This window comes from Brachionichthys hirsutus, chromosome 5, assembly GCF_040956055.1.
Source record: "Brachionichthys hirsutus isolate HB-005 chromosome 5, CSIRO-AGI_Bhir_v1, whole genome shotgun sequence".
Classification (NCBI taxonomy): Eukaryota; Metazoa; Chordata; class Actinopteri; order Lophiiformes; family Brachionichthyidae; genus Brachionichthys; species Brachionichthys hirsutus.
In genome coordinates, this window is record NC_090901.1 from 3614318 (window position 1) to 3640106 (window position 25789).

At 45.0% G+C, this 25789-nt stretch overlaps 4 protein-coding genes across 4 annotated transcripts; 2 read left to right on the forward strand and 2 right to left on the reverse strand.

The window, feature by feature from the left end:
- Positions 1-1827: 1827 nt before the first annotated feature.
- znf710a (zinc finger protein 710a) lies at positions 1828-6828 on the forward strand. The gene is made up of 5 exons (XM_068739657.1): positions 1828-1872; positions 3736-5246; positions 5753-5957; positions 6056-6230; positions 6659-6828. The coding sequence occupies exons 1-5, from the start codon at positions 1828-1830 to the stop codon at positions 6826-6828; spliced, it is 2106 nt and encodes a 701-aa protein (XP_068595758.1).
- Positions 6829-8407: 1579 nt separating this feature from the next.
- Positions 8408-14631, reverse strand: idh2 (isocitrate dehydrogenase (NADP(+)) 2). Its single transcript, XM_068739623.1, has 11 exons — positions 14493-14631; positions 12065-12156; positions 11825-11990; positions 11517-11677; positions 11294-11437; positions 10459-10595; positions 9744-9895; positions 9537-9649; positions 9283-9380; positions 9113-9205; positions 8408-8801 (listed from the first exon to the last, which is right to left on the reverse strand). Exons 1-11 carry the CDS (start codon positions 14605-14607, stop codon positions 8717-8719), a joined length of 1356 nt encoding a protein of 451 aa, XP_068595724.1. The 5' UTR covers positions 14608-14631; the 3' UTR covers positions 8408-8716.
- Positions 14632-16652: 2021 nt separating this feature from the next.
- si:ch211-107o10.3 (uncharacterized protein LOC407663 homolog) lies at positions 16653-19481 on the forward strand. Its single transcript, XM_068739624.1, has 7 exons — positions 16653-16787; positions 17631-17771; positions 17848-18039; positions 18124-18285; positions 18423-18539; positions 18646-18850; positions 18924-19481. Exons 1-7 carry the CDS (start codon positions 16715-16717, stop codon positions 19033-19035), a joined length of 1002 nt encoding a protein of 333 aa, XP_068595725.1. The 5' UTR covers positions 16653-16714; the 3' UTR covers positions 19036-19481.
- A 707-nt stretch (positions 19482-20188) lies between these two features.
- Positions 20189-21772, reverse strand: ankrd34c (ankyrin repeat domain 34C). Its single transcript, XM_068739622.1, has one exon. It carries the CDS (start codon positions 21770-21772, stop codon positions 20189-20191), a length of 1584 nt encoding a protein of 527 aa, XP_068595723.1.
- Positions 21773-25789: the final 4017 nt, after the last annotated feature.

Below are 25789 nucleotides of genomic sequence, written 5' to 3' on the forward strand. Positions count from 1 at the left end.
AATCTCTTTCTCTTTCTGCACCCCCCCCCCTCCCCTGCCTGCCTCCCTCGCTCTCACTCTCATTCCCTATCTCTCCCCCCCCCTCGCTCCCCTCCTCTCTATCTTTCTCATTCTCGCAGCACTCCCAGCCGCTGATGATTGATCAAGGTTTTCAAGGTTTGCCCTTTCCTGTTATTTAGTAGGAAATGTTTATGCACAGTCGTCAGCCCTACGGCCACGATTGGCATGTGTCCACGCAGCGTTTGTCACGCTCGCCTGCACCGAGACATCTTATAGATTGATGCCCCCCCCCCCCCGTGATTACTAGTTAAAATAGTGGAAGCTGCTGCTCTAATAGAATACCTGTCTAATTATCAGGATCATCTTCAGAGCCAACTGCTTAAGCACACAGCCCATACTTACCCCGCAGGTACGCGCCGCCACGCCGCCTGAATGAAAGCTGGAAGTTCAATAGTTAATGTTTTTCCTTTTCTTCATTCTCTCTGTCTCTCTACCTCCTCTCCTCTCATCATTTTTGCTCCCCCCCTCCACCACCACCACCACCTATTATGCACCCCCCCCTCTTTTCTCTTGCTGATGGACTCCTCTTTTTTATTTTCACACTACACCATTCCCCTTTTTTCTTCTCTTTTTTTCTGCCTCCTTCTCTCCTCCAACACCCCCCCTCCCCATACACATGCACTCTTCTCTTTCACTGCATTTTCTTTCAAACCTCCCTCTCTCTCTCTCTTCACATCCCCACCACTCCCCCCTCCTCTCTGTCTTTTCTCTTTTATTCTTTCTTTTTCTTTCTTTTGCCACATCCTTTCTTATGCCTCAGCCTCTCCCCCTTCTCTTCTTCCTCCTTTTTGCTGCATTCTCTTCTTCCCTCCCCCACACCGCCTCTCTTTCCTCTCTCCTTTTTTCATTCTGAACCCCCCCTTCCTCCACTTAGCTTCACTCCCCCTCCCTATAGCTTCTTTCTCCCCCTCATCTGTCTCCCTCCCTCTCTTCTAACTGCTTCGCTCGTCTTTCTTTCTCTTTCTCTTTTCTTTTATCCCTCTTTTTTATTCTGAATTTACTCAGACAGGATACTTCAGTCAGTCTCAATACTTAATTAGTTTGAATGTAGGAAGAAGAGCAGGAAACTCCACAAGCTCTGGAAAGTTAAAATTGTAGTATTTCTCAGACATCGTCTGTCTGGCTGTTTTGCCGCTCATAGACGATCAATAAAAAATTACAATAATAATGTATGTGTATATATATTTCTATGTATGTATATATAATTCTCTCTATATATACACACAGGCGCACGCACACTTCGTATACCGACAGAAACTACTGATGTTATAATAGTTTGTGCATTTACGCACACAGTCATAAAAAAGGAAATGCAGGGAAATATAAAAATATAAAGTGTGATCAAGAGAAGATAGAGCTCGCGTCTGTGTTTACTTTAAAGAGAAATGTGTTTCGAAGGGTCATGCTGGATTGTATGCACTGAGAAAGGTGAGATAAGATGTGTGTGTGTGTGCGTGTGTGTGTGTGTAGGTGGGTGGGTGGGTGTGTGTGTGTGTGTGTGTTTGTAGGCAAAAAGAGGAGAGAAAGAGAAGTGAGATGGGAAGGAGAGGGTGGGAGGAAGAGAAATAAATGGGGTGATGCTGTGTGTGTGCGTGGGTGTGCGTGTGTGTGTGTGTGTGTGTGTGTGGTGGGGTGGTGGAGAGGGGCAGGCACAGTCAGTTCTGATAACAGCAACAGTAGGAGGAGGATGAGCCGTGGGACCGCCCCACTCTCCCACAGATATAAATAGGAGGTAGATTTTTTTACTCCACTCATTTCTCCTGAAGGATGAGATCCCTGAAACACCTCAAACATCACTCCAGGAACAATGTGGTGAGTTTGCAACCTGAAGATGGGGAAGGAAGTGTTGACGATTCGGCTGGGGGGGGGGGGGGTTGGTGTGGACTTGTTGTGTAGTTTTTGGCAGCATATTTACTCTCACGTCGGGGTGAGTGTGAGGGGAAGTGAGATTAGTTTTCACATTCACATAAGTGCCGCAGTGGGATCATCTTTTTAAAGACGAGACTTGTTACTATCTGTGCCGCAGGCTTTGTGCTCGGCTCTCATTGTTTGTCTGGAGGTGTCTTTCAGAGGCAACTTTAAATGTGAAAGTACGGACTCTGCTGATTACTGCCCTGCCTTCTCTTTCTCCTTGTCATTTGTCTTTTTCTCTTTCATTTTGGCAGCCTTTCATTTTGCTGTGCTTTTTCTCCTCACTCCTGCTCCCCCCTCCTTCTCCTTCTCTCCCTCCCTCCTTACCCTCTTTCTCTCTCTCACTCACTCACTCACTCTGTCTTTCTGTCTCTCTCCACCCCCCCCCCCCACACACACACACACATACACTCCCCCTCCCTCTCCTTTTCCTTTCTCTCTTCCCTCCTCTCACATGCTCACTCAATCTCTCCTTCCCCTTCCCTTCCCCTCCCTCTCCTCCCCTCTTTCTTTATCTTTCAGCCCCTCCATCTCATTTCTGTCTCCGTCTCCCTCCCTCCACTCCTCCCCCGCCCACAGCTCTTTCTCTTTCTCTCCATACCTCCCTCCCTCTCTTTTCTCTCACTCACACACGCTTTCAAATACACACCCTGTCTCTTTCCTTTTCTTTCCCACAAACACACTGTCTGTCTCTGTCTGACGACTTTAAAAGCAGTAATTATAAATGACGTGGTTATCAGGGCATCTACTCCCCACTTCCAGTACACACACCCACACGCACCTTTATTCCTTCACTACCTTCTCTTCCTCCCTCCCTTTTCTCCATCCTCTCCTTTCTCTTCCCTTAGCATTGTATCAGGTGAGGAAGCTGCTCCTTCCAGCCAGCGTAGTCTGGGAAGAAAACAGGGGTCAGAAATCCTCTCTGCGTTTTCAGATCCTTGCAGAGAATTAATCTGACACTAGTGCTTTATATTACTCACTTCTCCTTTACCGTTTTAGTTGCACCACAATTTCTTGCCCATAGTTTCACAGTTCCACTTTCATAGTTGGTTGGGTAAACATGTGCATGTAGGTCTGAAGCACTTTCGAAACGTGCAACTGTATCAGCGTGGAATACAGAATGAGCTCAAAGCTCAGTCGGGGGGTGTTGCGGGCACGAGACTGTCCTTATTGTCTTCCGGTGTTGCAGGAATTATGAAGTCGCCACGGTGACAGTGGAGCTGAGACACTGCTCCCCGTGAATGGGACAGATAGCGCCACTGATGAGCTGCTTCGTTCGGTCAGTCTGCTGCGGGACCTCACAGGAAGCACTGAGGACAGTCCACGGAAGTCAGCTTCCTGGCTGAACCTGCATCCCTTGCTGTGCTCTGTATTATTCTAAGGCATTTCAAGGAAGGAAGTGGGGGTACAAATAGTGATGTGCCTTATCTCTTCGATCAAATGTTGTGAGGATTCAAAGGGAAGAAATGTGATAGGCATGAAGTAGCCCTCCAAAAACACTTTAATATTATACTGCAGTTCAGGGAAAATGTGTTCTTGTCTCAGATGTAAGAATGAAAAATTAGATCTTCAGTTCCAATTAATCCCAAAGCCCTTAAGCCTGTATTGAGAAAAAGGTTACCGTCACGAGGCTACAATGAGGACTTTGAGGAAACATTGTGTAAGGCTTGGTTTGTAATTACTGAGAAGACAACACACACAAAGGCACATTGCACCTTCTAGTTAATCATTTCAAACTTGTGTGTTTCATGTGTTTCCTTCCAGCAGGAAGCGAGTAGCCGCTTGGTGCGGACCTACCCCAAGATGACTGACGGCCAAGCGGATGTGAGCACACAGACAGAGCCTGTTGTGGTGCTATCGCTGGCTCAGGCGGCTGTTCTTGGCCTCATCTCCCAGAATGAAATATTTGGGGCGACTATTGCTCCTAATGGCTTTTACACGGGGGAGCCCTGCGAGTGTCCCCCTCCTCCATCTGAAGCAATGGAGTATGAGTACGCTGACCAGCTAATTGGGGCAAATGGGGACTACTTGGCCGAACCTGCTGGGGAATCAGAACCCCAGCCCCACTGCAGTGAGCGAAGACGGCCCGGGCCGCGTGGGAGGACCAAAAGGCCAAAAGCTGGGGGAGAAGTGGAGGGTCACACACAGACAGTAGCAAGTCCACAGGCTCAGGTTAAGGGGGAACAGATTGAGTCTGACACCCGTCCGTCTTGCATTCACGTGGACAGGAGGCAAAGTCCTGGAAAGTCAGAAGGTCCGGTCGCTCGACAAAGCTCGCTTAAAGAGGAGCAGATCCATGGGAACTGCCCCACGTGTGTGAGAGATACAGGCAGGCAGCAAACAGGCGGACCGCGAGAGCAGAAACCAGAAGAACACACTGCTAGAAATAGAGAGAGGAAGGAAGAAGAGTTGGTAGTGGAGGAAGAAGAAGAGGAACAGGCGCTAAACCTCAAGACCACTGGAGACAACGGTAGTTCTCAAGAGACCCGCTATTATGAGTCCAATGACGTGGCGTATGAGTCTGCTGACATGGCACTGCCCGGCGAGTACGAGGAAAACAGCCAGGCAATGCTGTGGTCAGACCCAGAGGGCCTAGCAAGACGAATGCAGATTGACCGGCTGGACATCAACGTGCAGATTGACGAGTCTTATTGCGTAGACGTAGGGGAGGGTCTGAAACGCTGGAAGTGCCGCATGTGTGAGAAGTCCTACACGTCCAAATATAACCTTGTAACTCATATTCTAGGCCATAATGGAATTAAGCCCCATGAATGTTTGCACTGCGGGAAGCTCTTCAAGCAGCCCAGTCACCTCCAGACTCACCTCCTCACCCACCAGGGAACCAGACCTCACAAGTGCACCGTTTGTGAAAAGGCCTTCACGCAGACCAGCCACCTGAAGAGGCACATGCTGCAGCATTCCGACGTCAAGCCGTACAGCTGCCGCTTCTGTGGCCGAGGTTTTGCCTACCCGAGCGAGCTGCGGACCCATGAGAACAAACACGAGAGCGGTCAATGCCATGTCTGCACCCAGTGTGGGCTCGAGTTTCCGACCTATGCGCATCTGAAGCGCCACCTGACCAGCCATCAGGGCCCGACCACTTACCAGTGTACGGAGTGCCACAAGTCCTTTGCCTACCGGAGCCAGTTGCAGAACCACTTGATGAAACACCAGAACGTACGGCCCTATGTCTGTCCTGAATGCGGCATGGAGTTTGTTCAGATCCACCACCTCCGGCAGCATGCCCTCACTCATAAGGTACTGGCAGCGCACACCCAATAACCAGCTCATACACTCAAATATCCAGGCTATGACCTCACGCTACCTCATATCAATAAAACTTTCTTTTAAATCGCCAAATTAGGCAAGAAAATGAGCATTTTATAATCACTCAGTAAGGTTTTTTTTTTTATTAATGCAAAGAATAATAATACATTGCACACTTGCAACAGAGCCTGTTCTCCAAAACCAGTTGCTTTGTAAACAGTCTGCAAAGCCCTTGAGTTCTTGTGTGTCGTTCAACCCCCTCCCATTTGCATGTGTTTTGTGTTGTGTGTCATTCGCAGAGCTGCTCCCCCCTCTGTCTGATGAATGACTCCGGTCTTCCCATTTATTCTATAGTTGACTAAACATTTCTCTTAATTACTTTTGTACTTGTTAAACATTAAAATGAAAGTGTGAATCCAAGAGAAGGTTGTATGACTCACATACAAGCTCCTTGTGTTTTCCTCCTGGTTACTCATAAACCTCATATTTATCCCATTTCAAGGCTCAAATCCCATTTGTGTCCCCAGGGTATGAAAGAATTCAAATGTGACGTCTGTGCCAGAGAGTTCACATTGTCTGCCAACCTAAAGAGACACATGTTGATCCATGCCAGTGTGAGGCCCTTCCAGTGCCATGTCTGCTTCAAGACATTTGTCCAGAAGCAGACTCTTAAAACACACATGATTGTCCACCTGCCAGTCAAGCCTTTCAAATGCAAGGTCAGTGAGCGAAAAAATGGAGCTCACTTCTACGGCGAATCGGGTCGCGCTGGGGTGGAGCAGGGAAGGAGTCTAACTGTTGGCCTCTTGTTTTTCAGGTGTGTGGAAAGTCGTTCAACAGAATGTACAACCTCCTCGGTCACATGCATCTCCATGCAGGCAGCAAGCCCTTCAAGTGCCCTTACTGCACAAGCAAATTCAACCTGAAGGGCAACCTCAGCCGACACATGAAGGTCAAACACGGCATCATGGACGCAACGGTAGAAGGACAAGGTGAAGTTCTCCACCGGACGCTGTTAACTATCCGCTCTGAAGCAGATGAATCTGGTGATGACAGCTGATTTCTATTGATAGGCTGTGTGTGACGAATTTCCTCATGGGACTGTTCGGTGGGCTTCATGTCAAATTATTGTCACTCAGGCTGTCCCTAATGCACTTTGACTCGCCGTGCACTGCATTCTAGTGGCCGAGCGTTTTGATGCTTCCTTGTCACTCCTTCCCTGTATGTTTGGTAAATATAGCAGCGCCTGGATTAGCCACGCCTGTCTCTATCAGGAGAGACGAAAACTGAGACAGGGGAGGAGAAGCAACTGACTGTCTGCCCTCGATAAAGGCCATGTGTTTTTAGTGAGAGCTCTGGACGGACGTCTGTCATGGAGGAAGGAGTTGCATCACATCTATGTCTTTGCTTCCTTCTTCAGAACCCCCCCAGGTTACAGAAGGCCAGGAGGACTACGGAGAGGAGAGCTTTGAATTCAGCGAGCGAGAGAACCGGGCAAACAACAACAACACACCAGATATACACAAACTCTCTCAAATGGAGTATTACAGCACCTATGGGAAGGGTGCAGGGCGATTCAGCACCACATGAATTATTACAATGCCCCCCCCCAAATAGAAAATGATTGTGAAATAACAGAATTTCTTTTTTTCCCCTGCTGTTAGAGGCTAGTGCTTGGTTTTGTTTTTGTTTTTAAGAGGATGAGAAGGAATGCAGAAAACTGCACATTTGTATGCACTGGAGATGCTCGGAAAGCTGCAAAATTTGGAACTGTACAATGTTCATTTATAAAACACAGCACATCTACTGAATAAAGACATTATATGAGGGGAAAAATGGACTGTGTGAAACCCACAGCCATTAAGAAAAAAGAATGCATACAGCATACGTTATGTCACCAGCTGCTTAACTACATGAAAATCATCTGAGCCTAATTTGAAAAGCAGATTTTCAGCAAAAAGGCATAAAAGTGGTGACGTTGCACTTCTCGTCACCTGTCAGTCAGTCCACTGGGGTGAACTAATGCGAACGGTGAAAGATGGGAACTAGCGTTGTTGCTAATGTTACCTGCCAAATTCATCAATTTGCAAAGGTTAATGATTCACTTTCATACTGTGATAAAAACGAACAGGAGGACTGCAGATTGTTAAACTGCGCTCCCAGTATTGTTGTATATTGTTGTACAGAATGTACCAGTCCCCTCGTACGTCGGCTGGTACTGCGATCAGTGTATTATACTGAGAACCACCGTGTTTTCAGCATTAACAAGCATCATCCAGTATTCACATCCAGTCTATGAATGTAATTATTTCTGTGGAATGTTTTTAGATGCTAATGAAAAAGAAATCAAACATACTTGACATGATGGGAGGAGCCCTTTACCAAAGAACTGGATCAAGTCTTGCAGCCATAGGCACTTTGGGTCTGGCTGTAGTGATGAGCTGGGACATTGGATTTCCTGGGGTTCTGTTGCACACCTCATGGAATTACATTCGGGTTTCCCTCCCACCCGTGTAGATCACTTTAAAAGATTATGACAGAATAGGCTGTGTTATGGCTTCTCTTTCAACAAACCTCAGTCCCCCCCGATCCAGCTTAGCCGCAAGACCACAGCATTTTATTCAAACCCAACGACAATCATGTGTGGGTTTTTTTTTTACGGATGAATCTCAACAAGGATTGTCCCCACAAAAAACTCGGGACAGAAATATTAAGTGCCCCCGTGTCTCTGCAAGAGGGTGCCATCCATCATGCTGTTCGCTGGTCTCGAGTGATGAACGACAACCTCCCAACATGTGACAGGGCCACGGACCTCGTGGAAAATGATTTGGGGAAACGCTCAATATATTCAGTTTGCCAGTGCTTAGCTTTTCAAACTTGCAACCTGCAAACAAGGTAGCCAGTCGCAATGTTTATATAGTGCATTTAAAAGAAAGATGCTCAATTTTGTGAGTTTTTCCAGCTTCTGTGTTCATTCCATCAGTTTTAGTGATGATTCGGGGGGGGGGGTTCAGCTTTCATTGACTTCTGTATTAGGCATTAGTGTCTACCTAGATAATGTGGACAGAGATGTATGTACAATGTTGTGTACCAGCCAATACTGTAAAATAATAAATTTATTTACCTTTAAAAATGGTGCCGATTTCTTTTAAACAATAAAAAACAACAATTGTGGCTCAAACAAGATATTTATTCACAAATGTGTCCGACGCAAACTTCAGCCCTGCCCAAGGCATAACATACAGTACTTCATGTTATAAAAATAAACCTCGAGAAGAATGGAACAAAGAGTCAGGGAGCCATCAGGCGATTGCTTCAGGTGGATGGACAGATTTTAACCATTCAATAACCTAAAATATCACTAAATTAATCCTACAATACACCATTTTATTTTAAGTTGACCTTTTTAAGTTAAAATTGAGGTACAAAATCTTCTGAATGACATCGTCATGTCTGGGGTAACTTCATTTTAAGTCCTTCACTTGCCCAGGGCTTTATCCAGATTTGTCTTGATGGCATCGAGAAAGTCTGTAGTATTGACAAAGTGCTCATTCAGCTTGACACTGCGAAGGCAAAACGGGAGAAAGAATATCATTACATTCAACGGCATACTGCAGGAAACGCAACCACGAAGCTGCTGCAAGCCAATCAGCAACCTTTATTCATGTTCATGGTTTCATCATTAACGTGAGATGAATAACTCTATAACCCCATTTCTCTTGAACAGCAATGCATCGTGGATGAAAGAGGCTAGCAGGTGAGCCGTAGCAGCGAGTAGCTTTGTTTTACATGCACCATTCATGTGGAGAAACACGCTGGTGAAATAGGCAGCACAAACGGTAAAACCTAAGCATTTAAACAAAGGTGAACTTACTTGGGCAGGCCATGGATGCAGCCTGCAAGGTCCTTGGTCATAGTACCGCTCTCAACAGTCTCGACACACACCCGCTCCAGAATCTGGGAGAACCTGCATAGAAGCAAAGACGCTTAGAAAAGCTACGTCTTAGCTTAGGGTTAAAGAATGCTTTAAAGAAAGCATTTTACTTTATGAGGTCAGGGTTGCCGTCGAGTTTCCCGCGATGCTCCAGACCTCTGGTCCACGCAAAAATGCTGGCAATGGGGTTGGTGCTCGTCGACCTTCCCTGGAAGTCGAGTTGAGGATTGTTACGCACTTTAACGCGTGTATTTATTTAGCCATCGTGAATGTCAAGCATTGCTTATGGATTACCGATCATTCTCAACTGTCACCACTTGGTGGCAGTATAACTCAACAGATTGGTGATGAAGCCGTGACTGACCTTCTGGTGCTCGCGATAGTGCCTGGTTACGGTGCCATGGGCAGCCTCGGCCTCAATAGTTTTGCCATCAGGGCATATAAGGACTGATGTCATCAATCCCAGAGAGCCAAAACCTAAAACAGAAAACAAAAAGGATCAAAATCCGACAAGCACCACAAATATTTTGTAACAGGAAGCGGCCATTCTGAGGCCTTCTAGATATCTCACCCTGTGCAAGGATATCCGACTGAACATCGCCATCATAGTTCTTGCAAGCCCACACAAAGGCCCCGGAAGACTTGAGCACTTGGGCGACCATGTCGTCGATAAGCCTGTGCTCGTACCAAATCTTTATTTTGTCGAACTCGGGCTTGTAGTGCCTGTGTGATGGACAGACGAGACAAAGTAAGGCCACAATCTCCTCTGTTCTGCAACATTCAAGTAAAAAAACAATATTGCAACAAGCCTGAATTACAGCATCTTTCTTTACGGCCATGAGGGGTCGCCACAGCAAATCCACCTTCTCCACTTCACCCTGTCCTTTGCATCGTCCTCCCCAACACCAGCCACTCTCATGTCCTCCCTCACTACGTCCATGTATCTTCTCCTGGGTCGACCTCTAGTCCTGTTCCCTGGCAGCTCCATCCTCAGCATCCTTCTACCTATACCGTCCCCGTCTCTCCTCTGGACGTGTCCAAACCATCAAAGTCTGTCCTCTCTGACCTCGTCTCCAAAACGTCTAAACTTCACTGTCCCTCTTATTGTCTCATTTCTAATCCTATGCAACCTGGTCACTCCCAAGGAGAACCTCAGCACTTCATTAAAAAAAAAAAACATTTAATTATTCAAATTAGAAGATTAGAGATTAGAAAAATGCACCTTAAATGTTAAATGTTTCCATTTGTGCATTAAAAAAAAACTGAAAATGATTAAAGACACTCACTTTTCAAAGATGTCCTGGAAGATGTCTTTGAATCTGCCATCGTAGGCTTTAAGAATGGTGTTCTTGGTGCTCATGTAAAGCGGCCACTTCTTGTTAATAGCATACTGGAAGCAACTGTGTGCGAAGCCTGTAATAGACTATTGGAAAGAAAAAGGCCGTTCACAACTGGAGATCCGTCCCATCATCAGGACACAGATTACCGCGCTTCTATTTGGCAAACTGAAAATCATCTTCAATGACCTTTCAATGTCGCTCAACAGACAGACAGGCAGAAAAAAAAAAAGCAGGTTGAGAAGCGGCTGCTCGCCAGCAACGCCGGCGATGGCCGTTTTAGACGAGCCTGGACAGGGTTTGAGGGCGCGCTAGCAGGTTTAAGATTAAAAAAAATAACACGAGGTTAGCACTATCTGCTGCTGTCGTTGATACTATATCATTTTATAGACTGGAATTTAGAATTTAACACATTGGCATCGATTGGTAATCCATTCGCACTTAAGAGATCTTGTGATGTGCCTTAATCCAACAGCGTTAAGCCTATGGTGCAACTTCCGTCTCCTGCTGTAAACACGAGGGCCGGCACCATCTTAATGGATTAGCACCATATTTGGAGAGAGATTACTGCGTGCACGTCTAATAAATCCAACTTGACGGAATGGAAATGTAAACCTTAAAGTTGTGACGGCATACTTTGAAGCACAAACATGGCGTGAAATGAAAATGGATCTAAACGATTTTTTTCTGCTGACACTGTGTTGCCTTATCCAAAAATATTTAGCGTAATATTTTCTGAAAACTATCCTTTGTAGAAGTCGTAGGGAAGACGTTATATCTTCACCTCGTCTGTGTTGTACATGCCCATTCCACATCCTCCAGCAGGAAAGTCGTAGACCTCCCATTCCTTGGCTGCGCTGCCATCAGAGGGGGAAAAGATGATCTTGAATTTGCCGGGCTGGTCCACAACAAAGTCTGTCGCTCTGTACTGTAGCAGGAAAACAACAGCTTGAAGAATTCGGAGACACTTAATGGTGACGTTTGTAAAGTGCTTTGATGTCACCGACCTGGTCGCCAAAGGCGTGTCTGCCAATGGTGATGGGCTGCGTCCAACCCGGAACAAGCCTGGGAATGTTCTTGCAGATGATTGGCTCACGGAAGACTGTGCCACCCAGGATGTTCCTGATGGTTCCATTTGGGCTCTTCCACATCTTCTTCAGTTTAAACTCTAAACAGAAGACATCAAATTAGCTTGACGCGTCGTAAGCGGTTAAGCCCGCACTTCCACGTTTACACAAAAACAGGTTGCGCAGTCCCTTCCACATGACGGATCTATAGTCTGAAATGCCTCGTGGGCTCAAAGGTTCCTCGGTACCTTCCACTCGGGCTTCGTCAGGTGTGATGGTGGCGCATTTAACCGCCACGCTGAACTTCTTAGTCGCCAGGGCAGAGTCGATGGTGACCTGGTCATCAGTCTGGTCGCGGTACGGAAGACCCAGGTCGAAATACTTCAGCTCAACATCCACGTTGGACAGGATGAGCTAAAGGACGCAACAAAAACACGGTCAGGCACGAATTAGCACGCATCTTTTAGCACGGACTCTTATTTCATCACCTTCTCTTTGATGAACTCCCAGATGATCCTGGTCATCTCGTCTCCGTCCATCTCCACCACCGGCTGGGCGACTTTGATGCGCTTGTCGGCATCTGCGGAGCGTACACACGGAAAAGGTTCCAGCCGACGCCTAATTTCCGTTCGCATTCGTGCATCGAGAGCAAAAAAGGTCACGAAAACAAACGGGAAACTACTACTGGAATAAAGGCAGATCCGGTTTTGTGCTTCTACAACTAACAATAGATCGTAGTTTTTCTTGTCATGAAAGTAAAGTAATACTGTAAGGAATAGGATACTCCATATACCCTCTACGTATCCTGCATTAATCATTGTGCTTCCTTGTGCACGGCTGTATCGAATGCCACTGGCTATAAATTCCACATGACGACCGTTAGAACCTGCGACCTCCAGCAGGAACCAACAGTTCGACATTATCGCTAAAAGTGACTTTTATTGGTCTTTATTCTATAATCAGAAACTGCAGGAAAATGAAAAGTCTTCCCCAAAACCTTTATTTGCTTAATGTGGACAAATGTAGCCGCCCTTCACGATCGAGAAGAAAAACATAAATGGACTCGAAGAATACTTCACGCCAAGAATAACAATAGCAATCTCTTTTAGTCCTTCCAGCTGGGTCAGTGTTTAGCACCGCGTGACCCACTACTGGGGGAGGTGCGAAGGATCAAGTGTCTTATTTCCCAGCCAAGTTAAGGACTCTCCTCCGCTGCCACCAAATCCCTTCCCCAGAATAATGCTAGTAAAGAAATCCAGAGGAATGAATAAATGAGCCCACTTTCTGTTTACACAAATAAACACCCACACCGGTGACGTTTAGGAGGATTGCTTTGTAGCACCTGTTCAAGCCCCCCCCCCGCGCTCCCATTTCCAGTCGCATGACACGACGACGAGTCACACGGCGAGCCAGAGGGCACTGAAAATAAACCTCGTCGCCGGGCCAGCCGGGCACATTAATGCTCCTCAGCTAGCGGCCATGCTGCCAGTTTTACTTTAAAGCGATCCTCCGGGATGGACGGGCGTTACTCCATAAGCAGTCGGTAGGCAGAAAGAACTAGTACCTCCATGCAATTGTCTAGCCCAGACCCGCTTGTGCATAGTCCCACTTGTACATGGGGGTGGGGGGTGGGGGGGCGCTGCTGAGCCGGTTATGTAACCTGTTTCAGCAAACTGGACAATGAAGGGCAAGATGAAACAGTCACGTAGGCCCGCATCATTCGCGGAACAGGAACGTCGCAGGCGCATAATTATATTTCTCAAATACCTCATCATTATTGGGTTTCAGAATTCAAAGAGAACCGTTTTAGCCTAAAGGCAGGATTAAACTGACCAAAACAGGCAAGTCAAAGCCGCAGCCACGGATACGCGGCGTTTGAGCCCTTTATGGGCCTCATAAAGGAACGTCTGATCTTTATGGACGCTGTGAACTTCAAGTGTTTACTGGCCTCTGGTGAATTCCCTCTGACGTCATCAAAGAAAAGGCGACGACAACGCATGTACTGGGCTTGACCTGCAACCAGCGCTCAATGACAAGCCGAGATCAGATGACGTCACAATGAGCGCCGGGTGACCTTCAGGTGACCCCCCCCCTGCAGGATTTACTCAGCGAGAGGGTTCGCAAACGGGGACGCTTCCTCGGTGCCGTCGAGCAACGTGAAACATCAAATGCAAATAATAATAGAACATGCGAAACTACAAAGCGAAGCGGGAAGTACCGCAAGCTGCTGCAGAGCCACGTGACAAACCGCACCCCCCCCCCCCCCCTCTGATGTACCGATTCATATTAAAGTGCGATTTGTAAACGGAAATATATTAAAGCGAACAACGCCGTGAGCGGTGAACCGCGCCGGAGGAGGTGACCGGATTAACCGGACACCGAGGACACGATGCGGGAGCAGCGGCAGCCATTTCTCCGCGGGGTGGCGGAGAGACACCGGGAAAGTTTTCTATCATCAGCCCCCGAGTCAGCTGATCAGTTTTCAATAGGACGATCGATTCCGACCTCAAATGTATTTTTGACCCCCCCCCAGCGGTGAACGATGAAATGTCCTCAGACGAGTCGATTCATTCATTCATTCATTCCCAGTTTTCATTCGCGGGTACAGCAGGACGTAAAACCCGGCCGACATTGATTTCAGATCGATCCCTCATTCATGTGTGTGACCATCTATCTTCACGTTCTCATCAACTGCCCCGCAGACTTCGAACGGGGGAGACAAAAGAGAGACCCCCCCCCCCCCCCGAGCTAACCCAGCTAGCCCAGCTAGCCGCCGGCCGGGACGGCCAGCAGGCGCCTAAAACGCGTCGCTTCGCCGCTGGACGAGGCCGAGCGGGGCCGAGCGGGGCCGAGCGGGGTCGAGCGGGGCCGAGCGGGGATGCTGAGGATGCCGCCGGCGTCCATCGCTCCACTCACAGTTCCTCTGGGGAATCGCCTGGCAGTTCGCAGCCGGAGAAAGGGCCGCGGGGGTTCTGGAGAAGGCAGCGGCAGACCTGGAAAGAGAGCCGAGGACCTTCAGGTATCCAGCCATGTCTCCTCCTGGTCCGGATCACTGAGCGAGCGGCGAAGGGGCGAAACGCGTTCGGGATCGGTGCAATATAGGGAGCTGCAGCGCCGCCTTTCTGCCCCTCCCCGGAGGGACACGCTGACGTTACGTCAGAGGAGGAGGAGGAGGAGGAGAGTCACACAGAAACTGTTAATCCTGAGGAGGACCATCCCTGCTGAATACACAAAATTTATGGGACCGTGATTTCTGAACACTATAGAAATGCACAGAAATCTGGACACGGTTGATATTATACTAAAATTGTAGGTTTAAATATTCTTATTAAAGCGGCACTAAAATAGATCAACCAAAAGCGCAAAACCAACAAAAAGAACTAGTAGGATTCTAGTCTAGATCCGGTTAAAGTTTGGTGGAGAGGCAGGATTTTATTTTATTTTATTCACTTTATTTAACATTTTTGAGATACAAAATTTGTAATAAATTTCTTCAGGTTCTCCCCTGAAATTCTTGGAGTGTGCGTATTTTCTATGCTGTTAATAGGAACAGGAACAAACTGCAACATTTACAGATCTAGAAACAAATGTCGAACATGTTTCTGTCAAGAAAAACGAAAATATTTTACATAAGGCGACAAGAAACTAATCTAATCTAAAGGTTACACATTTAGAATCCTATATCATTGGTAAGACAGGATATTCACCCTCCAATACTTTTCAGCAGAGGGCCCTCTAATTTTAGCGTTGGCAGGCTGCAGAGCACGGTGGTGGAACACGACAGCCGGGTCACCTCTGAGAAAATGGGTTGATAATGACAAGGTTAGGACACTTAACCAGGAAATGTTTGCAGTTTATTAAATATAGTATTTCTGAACATGTTTTTACCAGATTCTGTCCACGTCCAATAAGGTAGTCTGGTGGCTAATGTAGTTATGGCTGTTTAAAAAAGAGACAGAGACAGTTAATCCTCTTACTCTCCACTGTGACCTTTGACTTCATGGTATGTAAACAGTGTCTGCATGATGTCCATCTTCAAAGACACAAATTCCAAGGTCAAAGGCCAAAATGTTAGAGCTCTCCCAGACCCACATTGTTTAAGTACCCTGTTGTGATTTAAAGGAACATCTGAGCTCACACATTTCATTTTCAATTTCATCAATAACCAAAGGACATTTCTTTTCTTTTCTCAGCAGCAGATCTGCTGGTGTTTCTTCCTCTTCCTGCTAATAAAACAGCATGGTTAAATTGCATTATAAAAGATTATATAATTTGATGCTTCAATAAGTACTTTCACGGACCTTAGGCAGGTAACTGTGGAAATAGCACAAACAAAAACTGCTCGATTCGACTGAAGCAGAAAATACATATAGAGATTACAGCGACCTCTGCTGGCGAATCTGAAGTCAGACTACTGATTTGTTCATTGTTCATTATAGGCAAGTTTCTTCAGATCTTAAATGGCACTTTGCCATATTCCCCTCATATTATGTTTTATTTTGACACAAAGAAATTACATCAGCAAATACCTATTTTATATATTTTATAAACCGTGTGTATTTTACACACAGTGCCAGCAAACAATAGAATACAATTTTTTCCATTGATATAAATGCTTTATGGAATCTAAAAACCAAAATATGTATTAAGGAGTGAGCATTCTTGCATTAGCTTGGATACCCTGCCTTACTTAAGTAATATGAAACGAAATGTTGTTTCGGCATGTAATCATGTGGAATTCCATCAAATATGGAAATTCCTTACAATACTGAAGATTTTAAGAGGTTAAACATTTAAAACTCACATTGAATCATATCATATTTGTGCTTGCGCTCGCTTCATAAGATTAACCAATAAGATTCTTCTATTTGACGAACATATGACGATGGGCAGAACTTCCGGGTTAATGACGTTACCGGAAGTTTTCTTTTTTTGTTATTGAACAAATGAAAATACAGATTTACAGTGAGGACCCGGAATTTATCTTTCGAACGTATTTGCATTGTTGTTCGTAGAGTTTGTACGTCGAGATTGTATTTTCTTTGAATAGATACGTGTTTTTTTGAAAGCGTATTTAAATACAGAGGGGACGCCACAACCATTTTGTTTAAATAAGCAATATATAAATTCACTTTGCCATGCAGATCGTAACAGCGATGAGATCGTTTGTCTTCGAATATCCGAAAACTGTTGCTGTCGTCACATTAACAGGTAATTTATTAACTTACTTATTACTTTACTAAACGCAACACGCAAAACAACAAAAACAAAAATGATCATCCTTTATATATATATGCAGTTCGAGAATGTACGACAACAAAGACATTTGACATTTGAGGAGACTGCAGAGATCTTTTCCCCACCCACATCCTGCTTCTAATTGGTTCTGGCCCTGATGGCAACGAGTATTAGCCAATCAGAGCTGAGGCTGAGCAGGGCAGTCGTTTTCTGTTGAGGAAGTAAGAAGAAAAAGTTGGTCTTTATTTCTTTAAAACAATTTTTTTTTTTTTTTTCTCGGTTTGGTGGTTTGAATTTTATATTAGGCTGTAAATACAATATAGACAAAATTCCAGAAAAACTCTCCTTATTTCATAAACAAGTTTTATTGGCTTGGTCACTAATGTATAAGTACAACTTCTCTCCATAAATATATGATATGGAATAATCGGGACATACTATACAAAAATAAATCATTATACTTCTCTAATTGGTCAACTTTTTAATTGTAATGGACAACTTATGTCATACTTCTTATGTCAAACACCTGTACATTTCCAGCCACACCTAAAGAATATGCAATAGTATTTGATGCTATATAAAACGGTGTGACAATGTTATTGAGAAGCATTGATTTGAATGTGTTGCCTGTTTCTCTCCCCAATTCTGTAGAAACAGTAGTTCTAAAAATAACAATAGGAATATACGCACTTTATTTAAAAAGGAATGTATGTCTCTTCCACCTCTTGTCTCATACTGGAATTATTTTTTGAAAATGATATCAACTGGAAGAAAGTATGGACAATGTCCACACTAACTGTGTGGACATTCTTGCAGGATTGGGACTTTATGGTATAAAAAAATGGATGACAGGGCGAGTTTGTAACAGCAAAGCCCGACTGGATGGAAAAACTGTCTTGATAACCGGAGGCAACACTGGGATTGGCAAGGAAACGGCTGTGGACCTCGCTAGGAGGGGTGAGTAGCTATGATCTGGCTGTTTATTTACAATTGTATTTTATTTTGAGACAGACGATTTGCTGCTGTGTTATAGGCGCAAGGGTCATTTTGGCCTGTAGGGACATGGACAGAGCGAATAAAGCTGCAGAGGAAGTCAGGACAAGGAGCGGAAATGACACGGTCATCGTCAGAAAGCTGGACTTGGGATCTCTGCAGTCGGTGCGACAACTAGCTGAAGATGTCTTAGCAAGTGAAGAGAGGCTGGATGTTCTCATCAATAATGCAGGTAGGTGTATAAATGATTTCTGATTTGTCTGATATATCCCAATGTAATTGAGACAGTTCAACAAACGACTTTTCTGGCTTTTAGGTGTTATGCACTGTCCGAAATGGCAGACTGAAGATGGCTTTGAAATGCAGTTCGGTGTGAATCACCTGGGCCACTTCCTGCTAACAAACTGCCTGCTGGATCTCCTGAAGAAGTCGTCCCCGAGCCGTATCGTGAATGTCTCCAGTATAGCTCATAAAAGAGGTGCAGTTTTTCTAGTTTTGCTGTTTTCCTTCCAAAATATGAGATTTCTTTTTTTTTTCTCTCTCAAAAATGTTATATTTTTTATTACATTTTTAATACCGCATCTGTGGAAAAAAAGACGTTCTCTCCCTCATCAGGTCAAATACACTTCGATGACATAAATCTGGACAAGGATTATAACCATTGGAAAAGCTATCAACAAAGTAAACTAGCTAATGTCCTCTTTTCAAGGGAGTTGGCTAAAAGGCTGCAAGGTATTGAAATGTTTTACACTTCACTCCAGACATTATGTAACAAACGTGGCTCTTTTCCGACATCCAGTATAAACTCTTGAATATAATTTGTCTTTGTGTTTTGCAGGTACTGCAGTAACAACATACAGTCTCCACCCTGGACTTATCTTGACTGAGATTGCCCGACACTTCTGGCCAGCATTGCCCCTGTGGAAGAGAGTGATACTGAGACCCTTCGTAGGGTTTTTGAAGTCTCCAGCAGAAGGAGCCCAGACCACCATCTACTGTGCCGTGGAGGAAAGCCTGCAGAAGCAAAGTGGGCTCTACTACAGGTCAGTGTTTCCTTTAACACAGGCGCATTGTCTCTATCTCAAATATTAACACAAAGTTCTTCACTGATTATAGCAACTGCGCCCCTGAAACAGCAGCCCCTCAGGGTCTGGATGATGAAGCCGCCAAAAAGCTGTGGGATTTGAGCGCTTCTATGGTTGGTCTGACATCATCAACGCGACACTGACGACGACAACGACGACCATTGTCATCAGCGCCAATGGCCCGCGGAGGAAGACCTTTTGTTTGGTTACTGTCAGCTGGGTTTCCTTTATCATTAACAATGAGTAAACAAACAGAGGTCAACAGAGGTCACATGTAACAGATGTTTATTTAGAATATACAACAAACGACTTTAAAAATATGGATTTAACTGTCTTTTCTTAAACGGAGGCAACGCTTCACATGTGAGTCACGTGGAAGCCGTACGATTTCCATTCACGTGAAATGTTCTGTTTGACAAGTTTCACTGCTGTCTGTGTAAACTAATGGTTTGAGTGTTAATCACTGTTAATTGAATTAATCATAAAAGAGTGATGTGTGCTTTAAGAACTTTTTAATAACATTAATGGCAATATTTTCTTCTTCTTTTTTTTCCTCCTGGGCAATAAAGTGCTATTATACATATCCCAAGGTTCGATCTTTCTTAAGGCGTGACTTTCATTCACTCACAACATATCTATTCATTTTTGTTCCACGTGAGACTCACAATATTCAATTGAAACACATTTTGGTTACATCATGACTTAAAATGCTCCTAATACATTAAATGTATCTGTTCACCCTTTTCGTTTCCTCCCTCTTGAAGGCACTTTGTACATATTTGCTACAAACAGTCAAATTTCAGCTTACTGAAGGCTACATGTCAGACAAGCGCGTCACATTTCCCTTCTCTGAAGAAAGTCTGTCAGTGGTGATAATTATACATCTGCACACATTTTACCTAAGTGGCCTGCTGGCTACAAACGGACCCTGTATGCTCCCCACACATTATACTATCACCATGTAAAGAGCGAGTTCAGACAAGTACCATCCATGGCATTTACATTCAAAACTGTAATACCCATACAGAAGATGCAGCTATGAAAAGATAATCCTTAAGGTCAGGCGTAACACAGGGAAGAAATCTATCTATATATATATATATATATTGCTCAGGTTGAATATCTATATAATTATCTATATCTATATAATTATATATGTATATAAGTTATAAATGATACAGTATTCAACATCTAGTTTGCTGTGGGTCTACACAGCTGAACCTATGTATGTACTTCCTGACAAGTTGTGGTGTTGAAATGTCAACGCCCACAATGTGTGCTGCATAATCAGCATGACTAATGAGCCAGCTCTTCAAAATCATAGAGCTGCTTCATCTGCTCCACTTGCATAGAGTGCCTCCTCACGAGTTTCTTCTTGGACTTGAGGCCACCTCTCTTTGGTGTGTTTGGTGCTACTGGAGCTATCGATCTGATGCCTGCGGCGAGGGGCGAGGAGGGCTTGCTACTGGCTCCGATGTCGGGAATGGGAGGGTTGGGGTTGACATTGAGTGGGGGCAGTTGGCCGGGCCTGGTGTGGGAGATGTGGTCGAGCAGCAACGTGCCCGAGCCTCTCCTCTCAAGGAGACCGGGCGCACGCCTGCCTGCCGCGCTGGGAGAAGACGGGCCGACGCTGCTATCCAGAGATTCCCTGGAGCTGGTCAGCATCGCCAGCGGAGACGTGTTGAGCTTCCTCCGCTCCACTGGGACTTTAGGGGAGTCTGACATGCTAGAGTCTGAGTAGAGCTGTGAGTCTGAGTCATAATGATCGTTCCCCAGATGTCTCCGATGCATTGTGTCTCTGGCGAGTCCAGTGCCGCAGCTGCTGCTCTCCTGTTCCGTGGGCACAGTACTGCGCCTTGCCAGAGGCTGGTGTTGGCCCAGAGTTCTCTCATACGATGCTTTGGACGTTGGAGGTACTGATAGTGAGGTTGTCATTTTGCAAAGTTGTTCCCCTACCGGTGGGAATAAGATGTCCTTTCCATCCACACTGTTCTGTCGAGATAACGCCGCTCTCTTATTCAGAGCGAGTCCGTTTACCCCCGTAACAACATCGTCGTCGGAGCTGGCTTTTTTACTCTCCTCATGGGCGGCGGCTGCCGCGAGGACTGAAGGAGCAATCAGCCCCCAAGGCTCCGACTGCAGCCTCTTCAGCTGAGGCAGACGTGCACGCTTGGGGTTTGCAGGCCGGCGTGTCGGAGAAGTGGGCCCATTGGCGAGCTTCGAGGCTGAAATCGAGGTTTTCAGCTTTGTCTGGAAGCTGAAGATGGAGTTCGGCTGCTCTTGCTCGGGTGTGTGAGATGCGGTAACATCGATGTCCGATGGAGAAGTGCAGTAAGCTGGGGAGGACCTCTCATCCAGCCCTGGTGACGGGGGAACATTTAGGTATTGTTTAGTCGTTTTAGTGCCAGATGGCGAGTTGTCTGTAGTGATGATGATGACCTCCTTGCCCTTAGCTTTGCACGCATCCAGCAGCAGTTTTAAGGTCTCCTTGTCGTCGGCATTGATGGCATAAACCAGGGCAGAAGCCCCACTCCTGTCCTCCAGACTGGGATCAGCTCCATTGCTCAGCAGGTGATCCACTACCTCGTGCCCCGCCTTGTGGATGCAGGCGTGCATGAGAGCCGTCCTACCTGCCTTGTCCTGTATGTTTGGGTCTGCCTGGTTGTCCAGTAGATATTTCACGAGCTTTGACTTGCTGACACTCTGCTGGTCAGTGTGCGTGGACACGCAGGCCACCATGAGTGGCGTCTCTCCCCGTTCATTGCTTTCGTTGATATAAGCGCCGCCTTCCAACAGGAGCCTGGTGAGTCTCAAGCGTCTGAGCCACACCGCCTTCAGGAGAGAGTTTCCGTCTGTCCGCAACTCCAGGATGTCAGCCATGGCACAGCCAATCACAGAGCTTCTCAGTGTTGAACTTACAGCACACAGCCCTTTGAGAAGAAAGCATGAAAACAGATGAACTCGTGGTGCAAAGTCTTTTTTTTTTTTAAGGTTTATATTTGTTCCTGTTGTGTCTTGCTTAATCCCTAGCAGCAGGTGGCAGTATGTTACAACCTAAAGACTAGACATATATAACTTATTGTGGGTTTCTGATATACAGAATATATTATCTATGTTAGAATATGCTGTGAGATTAATTCAGTGGTTGGTGTAAAAACAAAATATATAGAGTGTCGTGAAACCCTATTTATTGATTTAATTTATGTATTTATTTATTTAAATAGGGACAGTACATATTAATGAACATATACAAATATGTAAATATGCCAGATTATAGCCAAAGGCTAATTTCCGTCTGAATAAAGGATACATTAGGGCACTTGTTAGATTCACACAAACAATAAACTGCTGATAGATGACAGACATCTGGGTAACTTCTCCGCACAGACGCTCCGGTTCAAACGATCTCGGATCGTCTTATTCCCCGTTTAAAACATCAAATATTTTTTTATATTATTATTACACGTTGTACATCACATTATACCCACATCTGACGTCACGTAGTCTATATTATAGTATAGTTGGTTTGTAACTGTCTCATCTACGGTTTTAAAAAAATAAAAAAGCAGCGATACAAACTAACGCCATAGAGTTAAATAAATAGAACCTTGATTTATCAAAAATGATGTAATAATTGTCTGCTAATTCTCTTACCTTGTCGGAGGAGAGGCTTTCCATGCTCGCACCTGCCGCTTTGACGTGAAAGAGGGAAGATTTCTGGAGGAATTTAATTATTCAAGACAGAAAGTTTTTTTTTTTTTTTGGCCAGTTTTCACGCTGACCCTATTTTTCATCCGTGCGCCCATCGATAGGTCCTAGTTTAGGCTGCGGGCTGCCGTGCCTGCGCCTCGCTGGCACCATAGCGCACGGAGCTGCGTGCGTGGCTTTTGTTATGAAGGCACTTTCACATCAATCCAATGGGGAGTATTCCTTTTTCACTGCGCACTCAAGGATCACAACCTGAAGATGCTGCCTGCGGGTTATAAATAACTTACTTTCTTGCATGTTGAATGACGTCAGAGTCGCCCGAAATACAACGCGTCTGATGGATGGGAAACGTCTGTGCCGATCCTTTTACGCGTAGGACGCAAGCAAAACGTGTATTTCCCCCCATAGAGACAGGTCGAGCTTTACCTCAACTAATTAAAAATGACAATTTTGTATTAGGAAGCATCCGCAGGGTTTACGCGCCACGTCTGAGAGGGGGAAACGTTTATTGTCGGTTAATCGGATTTGTCTTCTTTGTGCTATAAGATTTAATGTCTCTACTGCGTGGAAGATCATTATCAGTTTAGCATAAAGCAAATCTTCCTGCTGATAATTCAGCTGCACAGCATGACACCAGAATCTGTTCTGGGTCACCATCACTATTCATTGTCTTTAAAGCAATATGCGACCATTTACCACGTTGTGCCTGGTTGATTTGACTTAATGCTTAACAAAAAAAAAAAAGAAATAGAGCAACAATATAGGCGTGAACCTATATGTGCTGCACAATTAAAGAGATCCTAACTCGTGTAGCAACCATCACAGCTATACAGCCTAATGGGGACATTTCTATTTTTAGGTTGCTATGAGACAGCACAGAAGCAGTTTCTAATGAGAACAGTGATGTTCTTGGCCCTGCGAGAAACAGGTAAATCAGACACAGGACATTCCACCAATGACCACAAAGCTCTTATGGCATCTACTCAATAACTGCCCCCCATCCCCTTTACACCAGAAAGCCACCACCACTGCCTCCACCTTCAATCATTGGTCCTCTGACCCTTGCTCCTTTCCTCTGAGACTGGGAAAAACCACTTATATGACCCAGGCAAACACTGGACATCTCAGGACTCCAGTCATCAATGCTGTGATTGCCTGCTCAGCCCTCGGGGACATGCTATTTACAAGGTACAGGGATGAGGTGGATTTACATAGCAGTGCATATACCGTATCAAGTCAAAATAACATGTTCGTCCTATTCAAGAGACATTAGGTCTATGCCGAGACGTGGCCTTGATTTAATCAAATATAATTAACTGGTCAAACTAAATAAATAAAGACTAATTAGAATTTAACTGGGAATCCTCCTTATTGTGGACAAACCTCTTTCACAAATCTCACTGCATTCTTTAACACGGAGTTTAACAAGAATGTCCAGTCCTCATATAATGTGATCTTTGCCCAAATTATGCTGCAGTCTATTAAAGGTAAAATAAATGAATAATTAAGGTGGGGGCGAATAAGTGGCGTCACACCTGGGAACAGTTTCTATTTTCAGATATCTTACATTGCAGCTGCTGCCCCCCACCCACCCCCTCCTTTATAATATAATCCTTTCTGCTGTCTACATTGTGAGATTTTTACTCAAAAGACTACAGTAATTCTGAGGCTATTTATAGATCCTGATAGGGCACATCCAATCATTATCAAGAGTTATCAAATTTAGACTGCATGCGACCAGTCTGACTCTGAAATTCGTCGCCAACAGACAGCAGGATGTCTGGGATTAACCTCGTCACGTCTAAGCATTCAAGTAAAATGTTATTTTAAATAAACTCATAATATAAAACCCAGAATTGATTGTCGTGAAATCAAACCCCAAACAGGCCACCACATCTATTTGGGAAATATGACATTGATTGAATGTCTGGCTGATTCCAGTGTCAGCAAATGTTTTGTGTTCTTCTCCGTCTTTGTATGCATATAATCTTTAACTCTTACAGCTCCATGCCACCTAAATAGATTTGACTCAGAGTCTGCTATTAGCTTAATGTGGAAATATTGAATATTGTATTTGTTCGGGATAAATAAAATCTTTCTATAAAGAGATCCATGGTGGATTACATGTGTGTGTGTGATTTAGGGCTGCGTGGAGACCTTTTGTGACAACACTCATTGCTGTGAATATTATTATTATTATGAATCATCTGGTGGCATTCATCAAGACAACCTCTGCTTTTTTCTTTTGGCTCTGTCGCATGTTGAAAGGGCATCCTGTGATGCTCAATGCGGAAACATAATCACCATATATGCAGCTGAAGCTGTCCAGAAGCTATTTCTGCTGTTTTCAGGCTTTGTCCTGCACTAAATTAGCTAGCTTTATATTTATCACACAAAATTGAGTAACATTTGGCAAAAAAAAAAAAAGCCAAGTGTATCCCACAATTTCAAACCTGTATTTAAAAGAGTTGAGTAATTAAATGAGTATTCTCAGATGAGCTATACAGGTGTATGGGAATATGATCGGAGCCCCGGCTCATCTCCATAATCCTTTAAAGCTTAAAGCCTGAATCATCTGTCATGAGAAACCTGCTTCTGCCATACAAAGGAATGTTTGATATTTGAATACAAGCTGTTCTTATATGAAAGTTTTTCTTTCTTCTCCTGGCCAGCTTTTCCCTCTCGACAACGACATTTGCATTTTGAGATAGAAGCGTGTATCCTCTGTTGTGCTGCTGTTTGTGTTTCTTCTCCTGTGTGCGTTGTCTGTTTAAAGACGCCGTTTGACATTCTCGTGGCATTTGGTGGTTGCTGCGATTGCATCGAGCAAATGTGTGGGCTGCAACAGCAATGAACTGGCAGGAACCCTGCTGCAGCTTTGCACTGGACTGCTCCATGCCTCCCTCCTACCTTGGCAGAAAAAGCCTCCAGTGCAGCTTAATAACCTGCCATCCCTCACATGTGCTGCATACCCCCCCCCCCCCCCCTTATCCACTCATGATTATGTCCTGTGAAGTACACATTTTGCAGACACTTTGATCTTCTTCTTTTTTTTATGGCGAGAAGTGCTACTTTCTCATACTTGAAATCTTAAAATGGCTGCGCTCCTCCTCTGCCTCCTTCTTGCTCATCACTCCCTCTGTTCTTTCACATCTTGCAGTGAAAGGCCAGAAACTGCCCTTCCGGTGA